This window comes from Scyliorhinus torazame, chromosome 24 (assembly GCF_047496885.1).
Source record: "Scyliorhinus torazame isolate Kashiwa2021f chromosome 24, sScyTor2.1, whole genome shotgun sequence".
Classification (NCBI taxonomy): Eukaryota; Metazoa; Chordata; class Chondrichthyes; order Carcharhiniformes; family Scyliorhinidae; genus Scyliorhinus; species Scyliorhinus torazame.
In genome coordinates this window covers 20,573,882-20,590,672 of record NC_092730.1, presented here as the reverse complement: position 1 = coordinate 20,590,672, position 16,791 = coordinate 20,573,882, and the positions used below count along the sequence as shown (strand labels likewise).

Sequence of the window (16,791 nt, the reverse complement as noted above, 5' to 3'; positions counted from 1 at the left end):
CAGGCACACTGAGACACAGGCACACACACACAAACAAACACACACAGGCACATTGAGACACAGGCACACACACACAAACAAACACACACAGGCACACTGAGACACAGGCACACTGAGACACAGGCACACACACACAAACAAACACACACAGGCACAGGCACACACACAAACAAACACACACAGGCACACTGAGACACAGACACACACACACAAACAAACATGCACAGGCACACTGAGACACAGACACACACACAAACAAACATGCACAGGCACATTGAGACACAGGCACACACACACAAACAAACACACACAGGCACACTGACACACAGGCACACTGAGTCACAGGCACACACACACAAACAAACACACACAGGCACACTGAGACACAGGCACACACACAAACACACACAGGCACATTGAGACACAGGCACACACATACACAAACAAACACACCCATGCACACTGAGACACAGGCACACACACACAAACAAACACACACAGGCACATTGTGACACAGGCACACACACACAAACAAACACACACAGGCACACTGAGACACACACATTGAGACACACACATCTATCGATCCCCTCCACTGTCCAGGCGTTTTGGTCACACCAATGTTCCAGATTTTGGCCCAGTTTTGCCATTGACCTCAAGATCAGAGGCCAGGGTCAGGAAAGCAATCCCAGAGAGATCCCCTCCTCACACAAAGTAGGAGTCTATTCCCGGGAATTGTGGTTTGAGGCGGAAGATTTAAGTCAACGTTTTCCCAGATATGAAGGGGAACAGAGAGGGGTGTGAGAGAGAAAAATTATTCCCACTGCTTGGGAGAGTCTAGGGTTCCTGGGAATGTCATACGAGGGGAGATTGGGTCGACCGGGCCTGTCTTCACTGGAGTTTAGAAGAATGAGAGGGGATCTGAGTGAAACGTATAAAGTTCTGACGGGGCTGGACAGACTGGACGCAGGGATTTGGTTTACCTCTGGCTGGAGGAGAGTCTGGAACAAGGGGTCACCGTCTCAGGATAGGGGGGTCGGTCATTTAGGACTGAGGCGAGGAGAAATTTCTTCACTCGGGGAAGGAGTCGACCATTTTGGGGACTGAGATGAGGAGAAATTTCTTCACTCGGGGAAGGAGTCGGCCATTTTGGGACCGAGATGAGGAGAAATTTCTTCACTCGGGGATGGAGTCCGCCATTTTGGGGACTGAGGCGAGGAGAAATTCCTTCACTCGGGGAAGGAGTCGGCCATTTTGGGACCGAGATGAGGAGAAATGTCTTCACTCGGGGATGGAGTCGGTCATTTTGGGACCGAGATGAGGATAAATGTCTTCACTCGGGGATGGAGTCGGCCATTTTGGGGACCGAAATGAGGAGAAATTTCTTCACTCGGGGATGGAGTCGGCCATTTTGGGGACTGAGATGAGGAGAAATTCCTTCACTCGGGAAAGGAGTCGGCCATTTTGGGACCGAGATGAGGAGAAATGTCTTCACTCGGGGATGGAGTCGGCCATTTTGGGGACTGAGATGAGGAGAAATTTCTTCACTCGGGGAAGGAGTCGGCCATTTTGGGACCGAGATGAGGAGAAATTTCTTCACTCGGGGATGGAGTCCGCCATTTTGGGGACTGAGGCGAGGAGAAATTCCTTCACTCGGGGAAGGAGTCGGCCATTTTGGGACCGAGATGAGGAGAAATGTCTTCACTCGGGGATGGAGTCGGTCATTTTGGGACCGAGATGAGGATAAATGTCTTCACTCGGGGATGGAGTCGGCCATTTTGGGGACCGAAATGAGGAGAAATTTCTTCACTCGGGGATGGAGTCGGCCATTTTGGGGACTGAGATGAGGAGAAATTCCTTCACTCGGGAAAGGAGTCGGCCATTTTGGGACCGAGATGAGGAGAAATGTCTTCACTCGGGGAAGGAGTCGGCCATTTTGGGGACTGAGATGAGGAGAAATTTCTTCACTCGGGGAAGGAGTCGGCCATTTTGCGGGCTGAGATGTGGAGAAATTTCTTTACTCAAAGGGTTTGTGAATCTTTGGGATTCTCCACCCCAGAGGATTGTGGGTGCTCCATTGAGGGACTATTGGTCTATTGAGGGATTATGGGATAAGGGGAGCAGGTGGGGTAAATGGAGTAAAGCCCAAGTTCGGCAAAGATTGTGTTGGCTGGTGGAGCAGGCTGGATGGGTCGAGTGACTTACTCCTGCACCCCGTAGTGGCTGGGGGGACAAATTTCTTCACTCGGGGAAGGAGTCGGCCATTTTGGGGACAGAGATGAGGAGAAATTTCTTCACTCGGAGAAGGAGTCGGCCATTTTGGGGACCGAGATGAGGAGAAATTTCTTCACTCGGAGAAGGAGTCGGCCATTTTGTAGACCGGGATGAGGAGAAATGTCTTCACTCGGGGAAGGAGTCGGCCATTTTGGGGACAGAGATGAGGAGAAATTTCTTCACTCGGAGAAGGAGTCGGCCATTTTGGGGACCGAGATGAGGAAAAATTTCTTCACTCGGAGAAGGAGTCGGCCATTTTGGAGACCGGGATGAGGAGAAATGTCTTCACTTGGAGAAGGAGTCGGCCATTTTGGGGACCGAGATGAGAAATTTCTTCACTCGGGGAAGGAGTCGGCCATTTTGGAGACCGGGATGAGGAGAAATGTCTTCACTCGGAGAAGGAGTCGGCCATTTTGGGGACCGAGATGAGGAGAAATGTCTTCACTCGGAGAAGGAGTCGGCCATTTTGGGGACAGAGATGAGGAAAAATTTCTTCACTCGGAGAAGGAGTCGGCCATTTTGGAGACCGGGATGAGGAGAAATGTCTTCACTCGGAGAAGGAGTCGGCCATTTTGGGGACCGAGATGAGGAGAAATGTCTTCACTCGGAGAAGGAGTCGGCCATTTTGGGGACCGAGATGAGGAGAAATTTCTTCACTCGGGGAAGGAGTCGGCCATTTTGGGGACTGAGATGAGGAGAAATTTCTTCACTTAGAGGTTGGGGAACCTAGGGAATTTCCTACCACAGAAGGCCGTGGAGGTTGTGTGAATGAATATATTTAAGAGGGAAATAGGTAAAGTTCTAGACTCTAAAGGTGTCAAGGGGCATGGGGGAGAGAGCGGGAGTACGGTGTTGAGATAGGGGATCGGACATGATCATATTGAATGGCGGAGAAGGCTCGAAGGGCCGAATGGACATCTCCTGCTCCTGTTTACTATGTTTCTAGGATGGAGTGGGTGGGGGATGGGGGAAGTCTAAAATATGGAGGCCGACCTTTCAGGAGCGAGATGAGGAAACGCTCCCACACACAAGGTGAAGGAGAAGTCGGGGAGTCTCTTCCAGAAAAACGGCGCTCGGCGCTCGATGGATTCATCCGGAATCTGAGGGCTGATCCACTCTGTGAATTAGCTCAAAGATCGATGGAGAGGACTGAGGGGGTGCTCATCTCACTTCGGGGGTCTTAAAATAGTGGGTCCTCCCCCCCCACCGCCCTCTGCACCCCCCCCCCCCCCCCACCACCCCCACCTCGGCCTCAAATACGCACCTCTGCACTTGTAGCCCTGTTTGTACAGGCCCCAGATCTGTGGTGGAGCAAAGAGAAATTGGGTCAGTACTTAGCGACCGAGAGAGATGCCCGAGGGAGCGCGGGGGGCGAACTCTGGCTCGGTCAGTCGGCTGACAGTGCAGGTGGACCAGCCTCGGCTGGGCCGCGTCCATTTGAGACGACGGTAGGTACGGTCAACAAAGCTCAGGGAGGGGCGGACAGCTCGATGGTTACCCAAGAGTTCCCCCCTCCCCGGGCCATCTCAAGGCCAGACCTGCCTCACTCTCCCACCTGTCACCCAGCAACATGAGAGTGCCGCACTGTCAGAGGGTCAGTACTGAGGGAGTGCCGCACTGTCAGAGGGTCAGTACTGAGGGAGTGCCTCACTGTCAGAGTGTCAGTACTGAGGGAGTGCTGCACTGTCGGAGGGTCAGTACTGAGGGAGTGCTGCACTGTCAGGGGGTCAGCACTGAGGGAGTGCTGCACTGTCGGAGGGTCAGTACTGAGGGAGTGCCGCACTGTCAGAGGGTCAGTACTGAGGGAGTGCCGCACTGTCAGAGTGTCAGTACTGAGGGAGTGCTGCACTGTCGGAGGGTCAGTACTGAGGGAGTGCCGCACTGTCAGAGGGTCAGTACTGAGGGAGTGCTGCACTGTCGGAGGGTCAGTACTGAGGGAGTGCCGCACTGTCAGAGGGTCAGTACTGAGGGAGTGCCGCACTGTCAGAGTGTCAGTACTGAGGGAGTGCTGCACTGTCGGAGGGTCAGTACTGAGGGAGTGCTGCACTGTCAGAGGGTCAGTACTGAGGGAGTGCTGCACTGTCAGAGGGTCAGTACTGAGGGAGTGCTGCACTGTCGGAGGGTCAGTACTGAGGGAGTGCCGCACTGTCAGAGGGTCAGTACTGAGGGAGTGCTGCACTGTCAGAGGGTCAGTACTGAGGAAGTGCCGCACTGTCAGAGGGTCAGTACTGAGGGAGTGCGGCACTGTCAGAGGGTCAGTACTGAGGGAGTGCTGCACTGTCAGAGGGTCAGTACTGAGGGAGTGCCGCACTGTCAGAGGGTCAGTACTGAGGGAGTGCCGCACTGTCAGAGGGTCAGTACTGAGGGGGTGCCGCACTGTCAGAGGGTCAGTACTGAGGGAGCGCTGCACTGTTAGAGGGTCAGTACTGAGGGAGTGCCGCCCTGTCAGAGGGTCAGTACTGAGGGAGTGCCGCACTGTCAGAGGGTCAGTACTGAGAGAGTGCTGCACTGTCAGAGGGTCAGTACTGAGGGAGCGCCGCACTGTCAGAGGGTCAGTACTGAGGGAGTGCTGCACTGTCAGAGGGTCAGTCCTGAGGGAGTGCTGCACTGTCAGAGGGTCAGTACTGAGGGAGTGCCGCACTGTCAGAGGGTCAGTACTGTGGGAGTGCCGCACTGTCAGAGGGTCAGTACTGAGGGAGTGCTGCACTGTCAGAGGGTCAGTACTGAGGGAGTGCTGCACTGTCAGAGGGTCAGTCCTGAGGGAGTGCTGCACTGTCAGAGGGTCAGTACTGAGGGAGTGCCGCACTGTCAGAGGGTCAGTACTGTGGGAGTGCCGCACTGTCAGAGGGGCAGTACTGAGGGAGTGCTGCACTGTCAGAGGGTCAGTATTGAGGGAGTGCTGCACTGTCAGAGGGTCAGTACTGAGGGAGTGCTGCAGTGTCGAATCCGGAGCAGAGCCCGGGCGGGTTATACGTACAAAGTTCTTGCAGTGTTCACAGAAGGTGGGTTTCAGATAGGTGGTCTCTACGAAGTTGTGAATGAATCCCATCTTACAGTTGAGGAGAGAGTTTGCCTGCATGAAGTAGGTGACCATCTCGTCCCTGCTGATCTGCCCATCACTGTGTGAGAGAGGAGGGGGGGGGGTACGAGAGGGGGAGCGGGGGGGAGGAACAAATGGAGTTAGAAAATAGCGACGCGCGGAGCACACTCTGTTCCCAAGAACATTCTCCACCCACATCTCACAAACCTCACCCTCCATCCTCCCCACCATTTAATTAGACCATGTCTACGTCTTAACCCCCTCTATCCACCTTAAATATATCCTTAACCCAACCAAAGTCTCAATTTTGAGACCCAGCCCTTGACTGAACATCTTTATGAAGTTAGTTGGTGTTAAATTGAGGCTTAGATGTCACCATCCTGACCTCAGATGGGCCTCCTCCATGATTTGGGGAGCATCTGGGTAATAGCGAGCACATCGTGTACAGCCCCAACTGCCTGCTGGAACGAACAGGTGCACTAATTCCTCGCTTAACATCGTGACTTACATTCCTCAGATTTGAGACTTTAAGTGGAATCGATGTTAATCAATTCAAATTTTCCCCAGAGCTTGGGTTAATTCGGACGTGTAAACTATTGACAGAAGGTCTCCCGGTCTCACGAGTGAACACACTGACAGAGAGACGAGAATCGATAACCACGGGAATCAGGCACAGCATGTAAGGGTCAAATTGGACGGGAAGCGGATGTTGAGAAAGAGATTGCAGAGTGTACGTGTTCGAGACGGAGAGAGAAGGTGAGTGAGAGAAGGATACAGCAGGGAGAACAACAGAGAGAGAGAGGTGTGGACAGAGGATGAAAGGCAGAGAGACAGGCGGAGAGAGTGACAGAGGGGGAGAGCGAGACGGAGAGAGCAAGACAGAGAGAGAGAGGGAAAAAGGGGGAAAGACAGGTAGAGAACGACCGAGAGGACTATATAGACAAGAGTCAGAGAGAAAGACAGAGAGAGAGGAAGAGAGAGGAAGGCAGGGAGAGAGGGAGAGAGAGAGAGAGGGGGAGAGAGACAAATGGAGAGGGGCAGAGAGAGACAGACAGACGGTGAGAGAGACAGAGAGTGCGACAGAGAGGGAGAGACAGAGAGAGAGAAAGAGGGAGAGAGAGAGACTGAGAGAGAGTGAGAGAAAGAGAGAGGGAGAGAGAGAAACTGAGAGAGAGAGGGAGAGAGAGACTGAGGGTGAAAGAGTGAGAGAGAAAGGGAGAGAGAGAAAGAGAGAGAGAGACAAAGAGAGATAGAGACAGAGAGATGGAGACAGAAAAAGTGACAGAGAGAGAGAGGGAGAGGTAGAGAGAGATAGAGAGAGAGTGAGAGAGTGTGAGAGAGAGAGTGAGAGAGCGAGAGGGAGACACAGAGAGAGAGAAAGAGAGAGGGAGAGAGACTGAGAGAGAGGGAGAACGAGAGAGTGACAGAAACAGAGAGAGAGAGGGAGAGAGAGAGTCAGAGAGAGAGAGACAGAAAAAGAGACAGAGCGGGAGAGAAGAGTGAGAGAGAAAGGGAGAGAGAAAGAGAGAGAGAGACAGAGACAGAGAGAGACAGAGAGTGAGACAGAGACAGAGAGAGAGAGAGACAGAGAGATGGAGACAGAAAAAGAGACAGAGAGAGAGAGGGAGAGGAAGAGGGAGAGAGAGAGAGAGTGTGAGCGAGAGAGTGAGAGAGCGAGAGCGAGACACTGAGAGAGAGAGAAAGAGAGAGGGAGAGAGACAGAGAGAGGGGGAACGAGAGAGAGACAGAAACAGAGAGAGAGAGGGAGAGAGAGAGACAGAGAGAGAGAGACAGAAAAAGAGACAGAGGGAGAGAAGAGTGAGAGAGAGTGAGAGAGATAGAGAGAGAGGGAGAGAGTCAGAGAGAGGGGGAAAGAGAGTGAGGGGGGGGGGCAGAGAGAGAGAGACAGACGGAGAGAGAGAGATGGACAGAGAGAGAGAGCTAGACAGAGAACAAGAGAGAGATGGAGATTGAGAGGGAGAAAACACGGGTTGAGAACGACCGAGGGGAAAAGAGAGAACGACAGAGAGAGAGAGCAAAGTGACAGTGGTGTGAATGATTCACGTTGGTAAACTGAAATGGGAGAAGAATTAGTGAGAGAAACTGTGAGAGAAAGAGTGAGTCAGTCTGGATGTACTTCACTGTCGTGAGGGAAACAACATCGAGGAAATCAGTCCGCTTTGATCTGGTCGAATAGGCGTTCAAGAGGAGACTGGAATCCCATCCGGAAGGCGGCGAGGCGGGGGAGGGCGAAACACGGGAATACTCAATAGCGGGGACGATGCTGAGAGGGCCCGAGGGACTGGGAGGTCTTGGAGAGAACGTCCGCAGGTCCAGAAGGCGGCAGGAGAGATGGAAGGAGGCGGTCAAGAAAGAAAAGGAACGCTTCATTTTGTGGGGCGAGGTATCGAATTCCAAGGCCGGGATGTGATGGTGGGACTGTCTCAAACACAGGCTAGGCCCCGGGTGGGGTTGTGTGTATCGTACGGGATATCACATTGAGCAGGAAGGGCGGAACTGCCCCAGGGACAGAGAGGGAGAGAGAGAGGGGGAGAGAGAGGAAGAGAGAGAGAGAGGGGGAGAGAGAGAGAGTGAGAGAGAGGGAGAGAGAGAGGGGGAGACAGAGACTGACAGTGAGGGAGAGAGAGAGAGAAAGAGAGAGGGAGCGAGAGACAGAGCGAGGGAGAAAGAGAGTGAGAGAGAGAGAGAGGGAGAGAGAGAGAAAGAGAGAGAGAGATAGAGAGAGAGACAGAGAGAGAGACACACAGAGAGCGAGAGAGACATAAAGAGACAGAGAGATATATGTATATAGAGGGGGAGAGAGAGAGACAGAGAGAGACAGAGAGAGAGACAGACAGAGAGAGACAGAGAGAGAGAGAGACAGACAGCGAGAGACAGAGAGAGAGAGGGAGAGAGAGAGAGAGAGAGACAGAGAGAGGGAGAGAGAGAGGGAGACAGAGACAGAGAGAGAGAGAAAGCGAGAGAGAGGAGATTCACAAGAACGTTGCCAGGCCTTGAAAATTGCAGCCAGGGGGGGAGATCGAGGGGGGGGGGTTGTTTTTGTTAGAACGGAGGAGGTTGAGGAAGGGGGTGGCCTAATTTGAGGGGTAGAAAATTATGCGTGGAGCCTAGACAGGGTGGGTCAGGAAAGACCTGTTAGCCCCTCGCTGAGGGAGACCCGGGGGCGGGGGGGGGGGGTGCGGAGATTTAAGGTGATTGGTAGAAGGGGGACGTGACGAGCAGCGTCCGAGAGTGTGGCGGGGGCAGGTCCGGGGCGAGCTTTCAGAATGGACTTGGAATAAGGATCAGAAGAGGCGAGAGGTCACGGGGATAGGGTGAGGGGGTTGAGGGGGGTGGGGTGGGGGGGGGGCAGAGCGGGACTAGCCGAGTGGCTCTCGCGGGCACCCGACGCGGATACGATGGGCCGAATGGGCTCCTTCCTTGCTGCTGCCGGCCCCTCGGGAGCCCGCAGCTCGCAGCAGAGTTCAGGAGGTCGACAGGTCACCAGAACGGCGGACGATTCGGAAGGGGTGGGTTGGTGAACCCTGTAATGTGGCGACGGGGATGGAGCGGATTCGAAACGGGAAGTATTTAACAAGTGGATCCGAGGTTACCGGGGGGAGGTGCTGAGAGGATGTTTCCCCTTTGTGGGAGAGTCTGGGGCCAGAGGGCGGAATCTCAGAGTGCCGGGGGGGAGGGGCCCATTTCAGACGGAGGTGAGGAGGAAATTCTTCCCTCAGAGGGGAGTGAATCTGCGGAATTCTTACCGCGGAGAGGCCGGGTCGTTCAGCGCCTCACCGCGTAAACCAGGCCTCTGGGCACTCCACGGGCCTCCTCCTATCGCTCCACCCCCCCTCTCCATCTCCTTCTATTCCACTCCCCCCTCCGTAACAGCTCCTCCAATCAGGAAGAACGACATCAAGGCACAGCCACCATGACACGTCCCAACTCCTCCCCCCCCCCCCGGGATCCGCCCGCTTACTTCTCATTGGCCGAGGTTCGCGCGCTCCCCGGCAACAGGCCAGGTGACCCACAAGCCACCGCCCCTTAAAGGGACCACGCCACCCCCGCTTCAATGTGCCAATACCATTCACCTGGAGCCCTATCTCTGGGGGAAACGCAGTCCGCATTCTCCCCTCCCCCACACAGCTCTCCGGGTAAAGAGGTTTCTCCTGAATTTCACGGCCAATCCTCCTAACCTGCCTGTCTTTGGACTGCGGGAGGAAACCGGAGCACCCGGAGGAAACCCACGCAGACACGGGGGGAGAACGTGCAAACTCCGCACAGACAGTGACCCCGAGGCCGGAATCGAACCCGGGTCCCTGGAGCTGTGAAGCAACTGTGCTAACCACTGTGCTACTCCAATACATCTGGAGTATTGTGTCCGGTTTTGGTCTCCTTATTCGAGGAGGGATGTGGTGGAATTGGAGGGCAGTTCAGAGGAGGTTCACCAGATTGATTCCGGGGGTGAAAGGGTCGACGTGCGAGGAGAGATTGAACAGTTTGGCCTCATACTCGCTGGAGTCTAGAAGGATGAGAGGGGATCTGATCGAGGGGTATAAAATACTGAGGGGGATTGATAAAGTAAACGGAGACCAAATGTTCCTGATTGAGAGGAAATCTAGAACGAGAGATCACAGGTCTAGGCTGAGAGGCGGAGATTTGGAACTGAGACGAGGAGGAACCACTTCTCGGAGACGGGGGTGAATTTGTGAAACTCGCTGCCCCGTAGCGCGGTGGAATCTGAGTCATTAAATGGATTCAAGAAGGAGATAGATATAGTTCTGATTAGCAAACGTGTTAAAGGGATATGGGGAACAGGTGGGGAGGTGGTTTTGGGACCAGGAAGAGGTCAGCCATGATCTGACTGAATGGCGGAGCAGGCTTGAGGGGCTGAATGGCCGACTTCTGCTCCTAAATCCGACGGAACACGGCAACGTTTGTCCCCAATTCGGCCGAACCCCAATATCTGCGACTCACTTGTTTTCGTCCAACACGCTGAACCTGTCAAGGTAGGGAAAGTTGGACGATATGATGCCAAACTCCTTCTGAGAAATGTAGCCATCGTGGTCCACGTCGAAGTTTCTGAAGACAGACTGCAACAGAGAGAGAGAGAGAGAGAGAAAGAGAGAAGGTGACGGGACAATCGTTCGGTAACGCGAAGCGTTCTTGTCGGAGCTTTACTTCTTGCTCTCATCAGGCCATTTCGCAAGAGCAGGGGAGCAGATTTACACCGTGTGTGTGTGGGGGGGGGGGGGGGGGGAGGAATGCCGATTGGCTGGCAAGCGTATTCCGACGGGCGGAAGAGAATGCACCAGTTGTTGGTGATGGACAGTCAGCTGCTAAGGATTGTTTGAGATCCAAACCAGGCAGCGCGGCTCCGATTGGTCAACGCATTGCCCTGAGGTATGAACCAGCGAATGGCTGTCAATTATTTTGTTTCGCTGAAATAGGCGCAATATGTGTACGTGTCCTTTCTGTCTGCAAAGAACAGGGCACTGAGTATTCATATTCATAGCTTCCAGTGCACGGAAATGTGTCACATTGCGAGCCTGATTGACAATCTTCAATTGGTTCCTCCCCTGGGATATTTATCCTTGTGAAAGCTCCTGATGAGTGCAAAATCTAAAGCTTTGACAAAATTGTCAGCAATATGTTAGAAACTGTTAGATATTCCAAGAGAACTAGAATAACAGGCAGACCCACTGGCCAGACATAAGGGGACGTTATCGAGGTAGAAAGGTCAATGGCAGTACCTCCAACCTCTGAGCCAGTAGATCGAGGGTTTGAACAAACTCCAGTCAGTACTGAGGGAGTGCTGCACTGGCAGAGGGTCAGTACTGAGGGAGTGCTGCACTGGCAGAGGGTCAGTACTGTGGGAGCGCTGCACTGTCAGAGGGTCAGTACTGAGGGAGTGCCGCACTGTCAGAGAGTCAGTACTGAGGGAGTGCCGCACTGTCAGAGGGTCAGTACTGAGGGAGTGCTGCACTGTCAGACAGTCAGTACTGAGGGAGTGCCGCACTGTCAGACGGTCAGTACTGAGGGAGTGCTGCACTGTCAGAGGGTCAGTACTGAGGGAGCGCTGCACTGTCAGAGGGTCAGCAATGAGGGAGTGCTGCACTGTCAGAGGGTCAGTACTGAGGGAGTGCCGCACTGTCAGAGTGTCAGTACTGAGGGAGCGCTGCACTGTCAGAGGGTCAGCATTGAGGGAGTGCTCCACTGTCAGAGGGTCAGTACTGAGGGAGTGCTGCACTGTCAGAGGGTCAGTACTGAGGGAGCGCCGCACTGTCAGGGTCAGTACTGAGAGAGCGCTGCACTGTCAGAGTGTCAGTACTGAGGGAGTGCTGCACTGTCAGAGTGTCAGTACTGAGGGAGTGCCGCACTGTCAGAGTGTCAGTACTGAGGGAGTGCTGCACTGTCAGAGGGTCAGTACTGAGGGAGTGCTGCACTGTCAGAGTGTCAGTACTGAGGGAGTGCCGCACTGTCAGAGGGTCAGTACTGAGGGAGTGCTGCACTGTCAGAGTGTCAGTACTGAGGGAGTGCCGCACTGTCAGAGGGTCAGTACTGAGGGAGTGCCGCACTGTCAGAGGGTCAGTACTGAGGGAGTGCTGCACTGTCAGAGTGTCAGTACTGAGGGAGTGCTGCACTGTCAGAGGGTCAGTACTGAGGGAGTGCTGCACTGTCAGAGTGTCAGTACTGAGGGAGTGCCGCACTGTCAGAGGGTCAGTACTGAGGGAGTGCTGCACTGTCAGAGTGTCAGTACTGAGGGAGTGCCGCACTGTCAGAGGGTCAGTACTGAGGGAGTGCCGCACTGTCAGAGGGTCCGTACTGTGGGAGGGCTGCACTGTCAGAGGGTCAGTACTGAGGGAGTGCTGCACTGTCAGAGGGTCAGTACTGAGGGAGTGCTGCACTGTCAGAGGGTCAGTACTGAGGGAGTGCTGCACTGTCAGGGTCCGTACTGTGGGAGGGCTGCACTGTCAGAGGGTCAGTACTGATGGAGTGCTGCACTGTCAGAGGGTCAGTACTGAGGGAGTGCTGCACTATCAGAGGGTCAGTACTGAGGGAGTGCTGCACTGTCAGAGGGTCAGTACTGAGGGAGTGCTGCACTGTCAGAGGGTCAGTACTGAGGGAGTGCTGCACTGTCAGAGGGTCAGTACGGAGGGAGTGCTGCACTGTCAGAGGGTCATTACTGAGGGAGCGCTGTACTGTCAGAGGGTCAGTATTGAGGGAGTGCTGCACTGTCAGAGGGTCAGTACTGAGGGAGCGCTGCACTGTCAGAGGGTCCGTACTGAGGGAACGCTGCACTGTCAGAGGGTCAGTACTGAGGGAATGCTGAACTGTCAGAGTGTCAGCACTGAGGGAGTGCTGAACTGTCAGGGGGTCAGTACTGAGGGAATGCTGAACTGTCAGAGGGTCAGTACTGAGGGAGTGCTGCACTGGCAGAGGGTCAGTACTGAGGGAATGCTGAACTGTCAGAGGGTCAGTACTGTGGGAGCGCTGCACTGTCAGAGGGTCAGTACTGAGGGAGTGCTGCACTGTCAGAGGGTCAGTACTGAGGGAGCGCCGCGCTGTCAGAGGGCCAGTACTGAGGGAGTGCTGCACTGTCAGAGGGCCAGTACTGAGGGAGCGCTGCACTGTCAGAGGGTCAGTATTGAGGGAGTGCTGCACTGTCAGAGGGTCAGTACTGAGGGAGCGCTGCACTGTCAGGGGATCAGTACTGAGGGAGTGCTGCACTGTCAGAGGGTCCGTACTGAGGGAACGCTGAACTGTCAGGGGGTCAGTACTGAGGGAATGCTGAACTGTCAGAGGGTCAGTACTGTGGGAGCGCTGCACTGTCAGAGGGTCAGTACTGAGGGAGCGCCGCACTGTCAGGGTCAGTACTGAGGGAGCGCTGCACTGTCAGAGTGTCAGTACTGAGGGAGTGCTGCACTGTCAGAGTGTCAGTACTGAGGGAGTGCCGCACTGTCAGAGTGTCAGTACTGAGGGAGTGCTGCACTGTCAGAGGGTCAGTATTGAGGGAGTGCTGCACTGTCAGAGTGTCAGTACTGAGGGAGTGCCGCACTGTCAGAGGGTCAGTACTGAGGGAGTGCTGCACTGTCAGAGTGTCAGTACTGAGGGAGTGCCGCACTGTCAGAGGGTCAGTACTGAGGGAGTGCCGCACTGTCAGAGGGTCAGTACTGAGGGAGTGCTGCACTGTCAGAGTGTCAGTACTGAGGGAGTGCTGCACTGTCAGAGGGTCAGTACTGAGGGAGTGCTGCACTGTCAGAGTGTCAGTACTGAGGGAGTGCCACACTGTCAGAGGGTCAGTACTGAGGGAGTGCTGCACTGTCAGAGTGTCAGTACTGAGGGAGTGCCGCACTGTCAGAGGGTCAGTACTGAGGGAGTGCCGCACTGTCAGAGGGTCCGTACTGTGGGAGGGCTGCACTGTCAGAGGGTCAGTACTGAGGGAGTGCTGCACTGTCAGAGGGTCAGTACTGAGGGAGTGCTGCACTGTCAGAGGGTCAGTACTGAGGGAGTGCTGCACTGTCAGGGTCCGTACTGTGGGAGGGCTGCACTGTCAGAGGGTCAGTACTGATGGAGTGCTGCACTGTCAGAGGGTCAGTACTGAGGGAGTGCTGCACTATCAGAGGGTCAGTACTGAGGGAGTGCTGCACTGTCAGAGGGTCAGTACTGAGGGAGTGCTGCACTGTCAGAGGGTCAGTACTGAGGGAGTGCTGCACTGTCAGAGGGTCAGTACGGAGGGAGTGCTGCACTGTCAGAGGGTCATTACTGAGGGAGCGCTGTACTGTCAGAGGGTCAGTATTGAGGGAGTGCTGCACTGTCAGAGGGTCAGTACTGAGGGAGCGCTGCACTGTCAGAGGGTCCGTACTGAGGGAACGCTGCACTGTCAGAGGGTCAGTACTGAGGGAATGCTGAACTGTCAGGGGTCAGTACTGAGGGAATGCTGAACTGTCAGAGGGTCAGTACTGAGGGAGTGCTGCACTGTCAGAGGGTCAGTACTGAGGGAATGCTGAACTGTCAGGTGGTCAGTACTGAGGGAATGCTGAACTGTCAGAGGGTCAGTACTGTGGGAGCGCTGCACTGTCAGAGGGTCAGTACTGAGGGAGTGCTGCACTGTCAGAGGGTCAGTACTGAGGGAGCGCCGCGCTGTCAGAGGGCCAGTACTGAGGGAGTGCTGCACTGTCAGAGGGCCAGTACTGAGGGAGCGCTGCACTGTCAGAGGGTCAGTATTGAGGGAGTGCTGCACTGTCAGATGGTCAGTACTGAGGGAGCGCTGCACTGTCAGAGGGTCCGTACTGAGGGAACGCTGCACTGTCAGAGGGTCAGTACTGAGGGAATGCTGAACTGTCAGGGGGTCAGTACTGAGGGAATGCTGAACTGTCAGAGGGTCAGTACTGAGGGAGTGCTGCACTGTCAGAGGGTCAGTACTGAGGGAATGCTGAACTGTCAGGGGGTCAGTACTGAGGGAATGCTGAACTGTCAGAGGGTCAGTACTGTGGGAGCGCTGCACTGTCAGAGGGTCAGTACTGAGGGAGTGCTGCACTGTCAGAGGGTCAGTACTGAGGGAGCGCCGCGCTGTCAGAGGGCCAGTACTGAGGGAGTGCTGCACTGTCAGAGGGCCAGTACTGAGGGAGCGCTGCACTGTCAGAGGGTCAGTACTGAGGGAGCGCTGTACTGTCAGAGGGTCAGTATTGAGGGAGTGCTGCACTGTCAGAGTGTCAGTACTGAGGGAGCGCTGCACTGTCAGAGGGTCAGTACTGAGGGAGCGCTGCACTGTCAGAGGGTCAGTACTGAGGGAGTGCTGCACTGTCAGAGGGTCAGTACTGAGGGAGCGCCGCGCTGTCAGAGGGCCAGTACTGAGGGAGTGCTGCACTGTCAGAGGGCCAGTACTGAGGGAGCGCTGCACTGTCAGAGGGTCAGTACTGAGGGAGCGCTGTACTGTCAGAGGGTCAGTATTGAGGGAGTGCTGCACTGTCAGAGGGTCCGTACTGAGGGAGCGCTGCACTGTCAGAGGGTCAGTACTGAGGGAGATCTGCACTGTCAGAGTGTCAGCACTGAGGGAGTGCCGCACTGTCAGAGGGTCAGTACTGAAGGAGCGCAGCACTGTCAAAGGGTCAGTACTGAGGGAGTGCCACACTGTCAGAGGGTCAGTACTGAGGGAGATCTGCACTGTCAGAGTGTCAGCACTGAGGGAGTGCCGCACTGTCAGAGGGTCAGTACTGAAGGAGCGCAGCACTGTCAAAGGGTCAGTACTGAGGGAGCGCCGCACTGTCAGAGGGTCAGCACTGAGGGAGTGCTGCACTGTCAGAGGGTCAGTACTGAGGGAGTGCAGCACGGTCAGAGGGTCAGTACTGGGGGAGTGCCACACTGTCAGAGGGTCAGTACTGAGGGAGTGCCGCACTGTCAGTGTGTCAGTACTGAGGGAGTGCCGCACTGTCAGAGGGTCAGTACTGAGGGAGTGCCGCACTGTCAGAGGGTCAGTACTGAGGGAGTGCTGCACTGTCAGAGGGTCAGTACTGAGGGTTTGCTGCGCTGTCAGAGGGTCAGTACAGAGGGAGCGCCGCACTGTCAGAGGGTCAGTACTGAGGGTTTGCTGCGCTGTCAGAGGGTCAGTACAGAGGGAGCGCCGCGCTGTCAGAGGGCCAGTACTGAGGGAGTGCTGCACTGTCAGAGGGCCAGTACTGAGGGAGCGCTGCACTGTCAGAGGGTCAGTACTGAGGGAGCGCTGTACTGTCAGAGGGTCAGTATTGAGGGAGTGCTGCACTGTCAGAGGGTCCGTACTGAGGGAGCGCTGCACTGTCAGAGGGTCAGCACTGAGGGAGATCTGCACTGTCAGAGTGTCAGCACTGAGGGAGTGCCGCACTGTCAGAGGGTCAGTACTGAAGGAGCGCAGCACTGTCAAAGGGTCAGTACTGAGGGAGTGCCACACTGTCAGAGGGTCAGTACTGAGGGAGATCTGCACTGTCAGAGTGTCAGCACTGAGGGAGTGCCGCACTGTCAGAGGGTCAGTACTGAAGGAGCGCAGCACTGTCAAAGGGTCAGTACTGAGGGAGCGCCGCACTGTCAGAGGGTCAGCACTGAGGGAGTGCTGCACTGTCAGAGGGTCAGTACTGAGGGAGTGCAGCACGGTCAGAGGGTCAGTACTGGGGGAGTGCCACACTGTCAGAGGGTCAGTACTGAGGGAGTGCCGCACTGTCAGTGTGTCAGTACTGAGGGAGTGCCACACTGTCAGAGGGTCAGTACTGAGGGAGTGCCGCACTGTCAGAGGGTCAGTACTGAGCGAGTGCCGCACTGTCAGAGGGTCAGTACTGAGGGAGTGCTGCACTGTCAGAGGGTCAGTACTGAGGGTTTGCTGCGCTGTCAGAGGGTCAGTACTGAGGGAGTGCCGCACTGTCAGAGAGTCAGTACTGAGAGAGTGCTGCACTGTCAGAGGGTCAGTACAGAGGGAGCGCCGCACTGTCAGAGGGTCAGTACTG

The 16,791-nt window shown here is 55.3% G+C and overlaps 1 protein-coding gene across 2 annotated transcripts in view; it reads right to left on the bottom strand.

Annotated features, from left to right (window-relative positions):
• LOC140399947 (RAS guanyl-releasing protein 2) overlaps positions 1-16,791 on the bottom strand; it is a 197,946-nt gene that overhangs the window by 18,765 nt on the left and 162,390 nt on the right. For both annotated transcript variants that reach the window (XM_072489435.1, XM_072489434.1), the window contains exons 12-14: positions 10,295-10,410; positions 5,252-5,393; positions 3,539-3,575 (exon numbers count right to left, since the gene is read on the bottom strand). In XM_072489435.1, the coding sequence (XP_072345536.1) occupies positions 3,539-3,575; positions 5,252-5,393; positions 10,295-10,410 (295 nt within the window). The remainder of the gene's footprint in view (positions 1-3,538; positions 3,576-5,251; positions 5,394-10,294; positions 10,411-16,791) is intronic.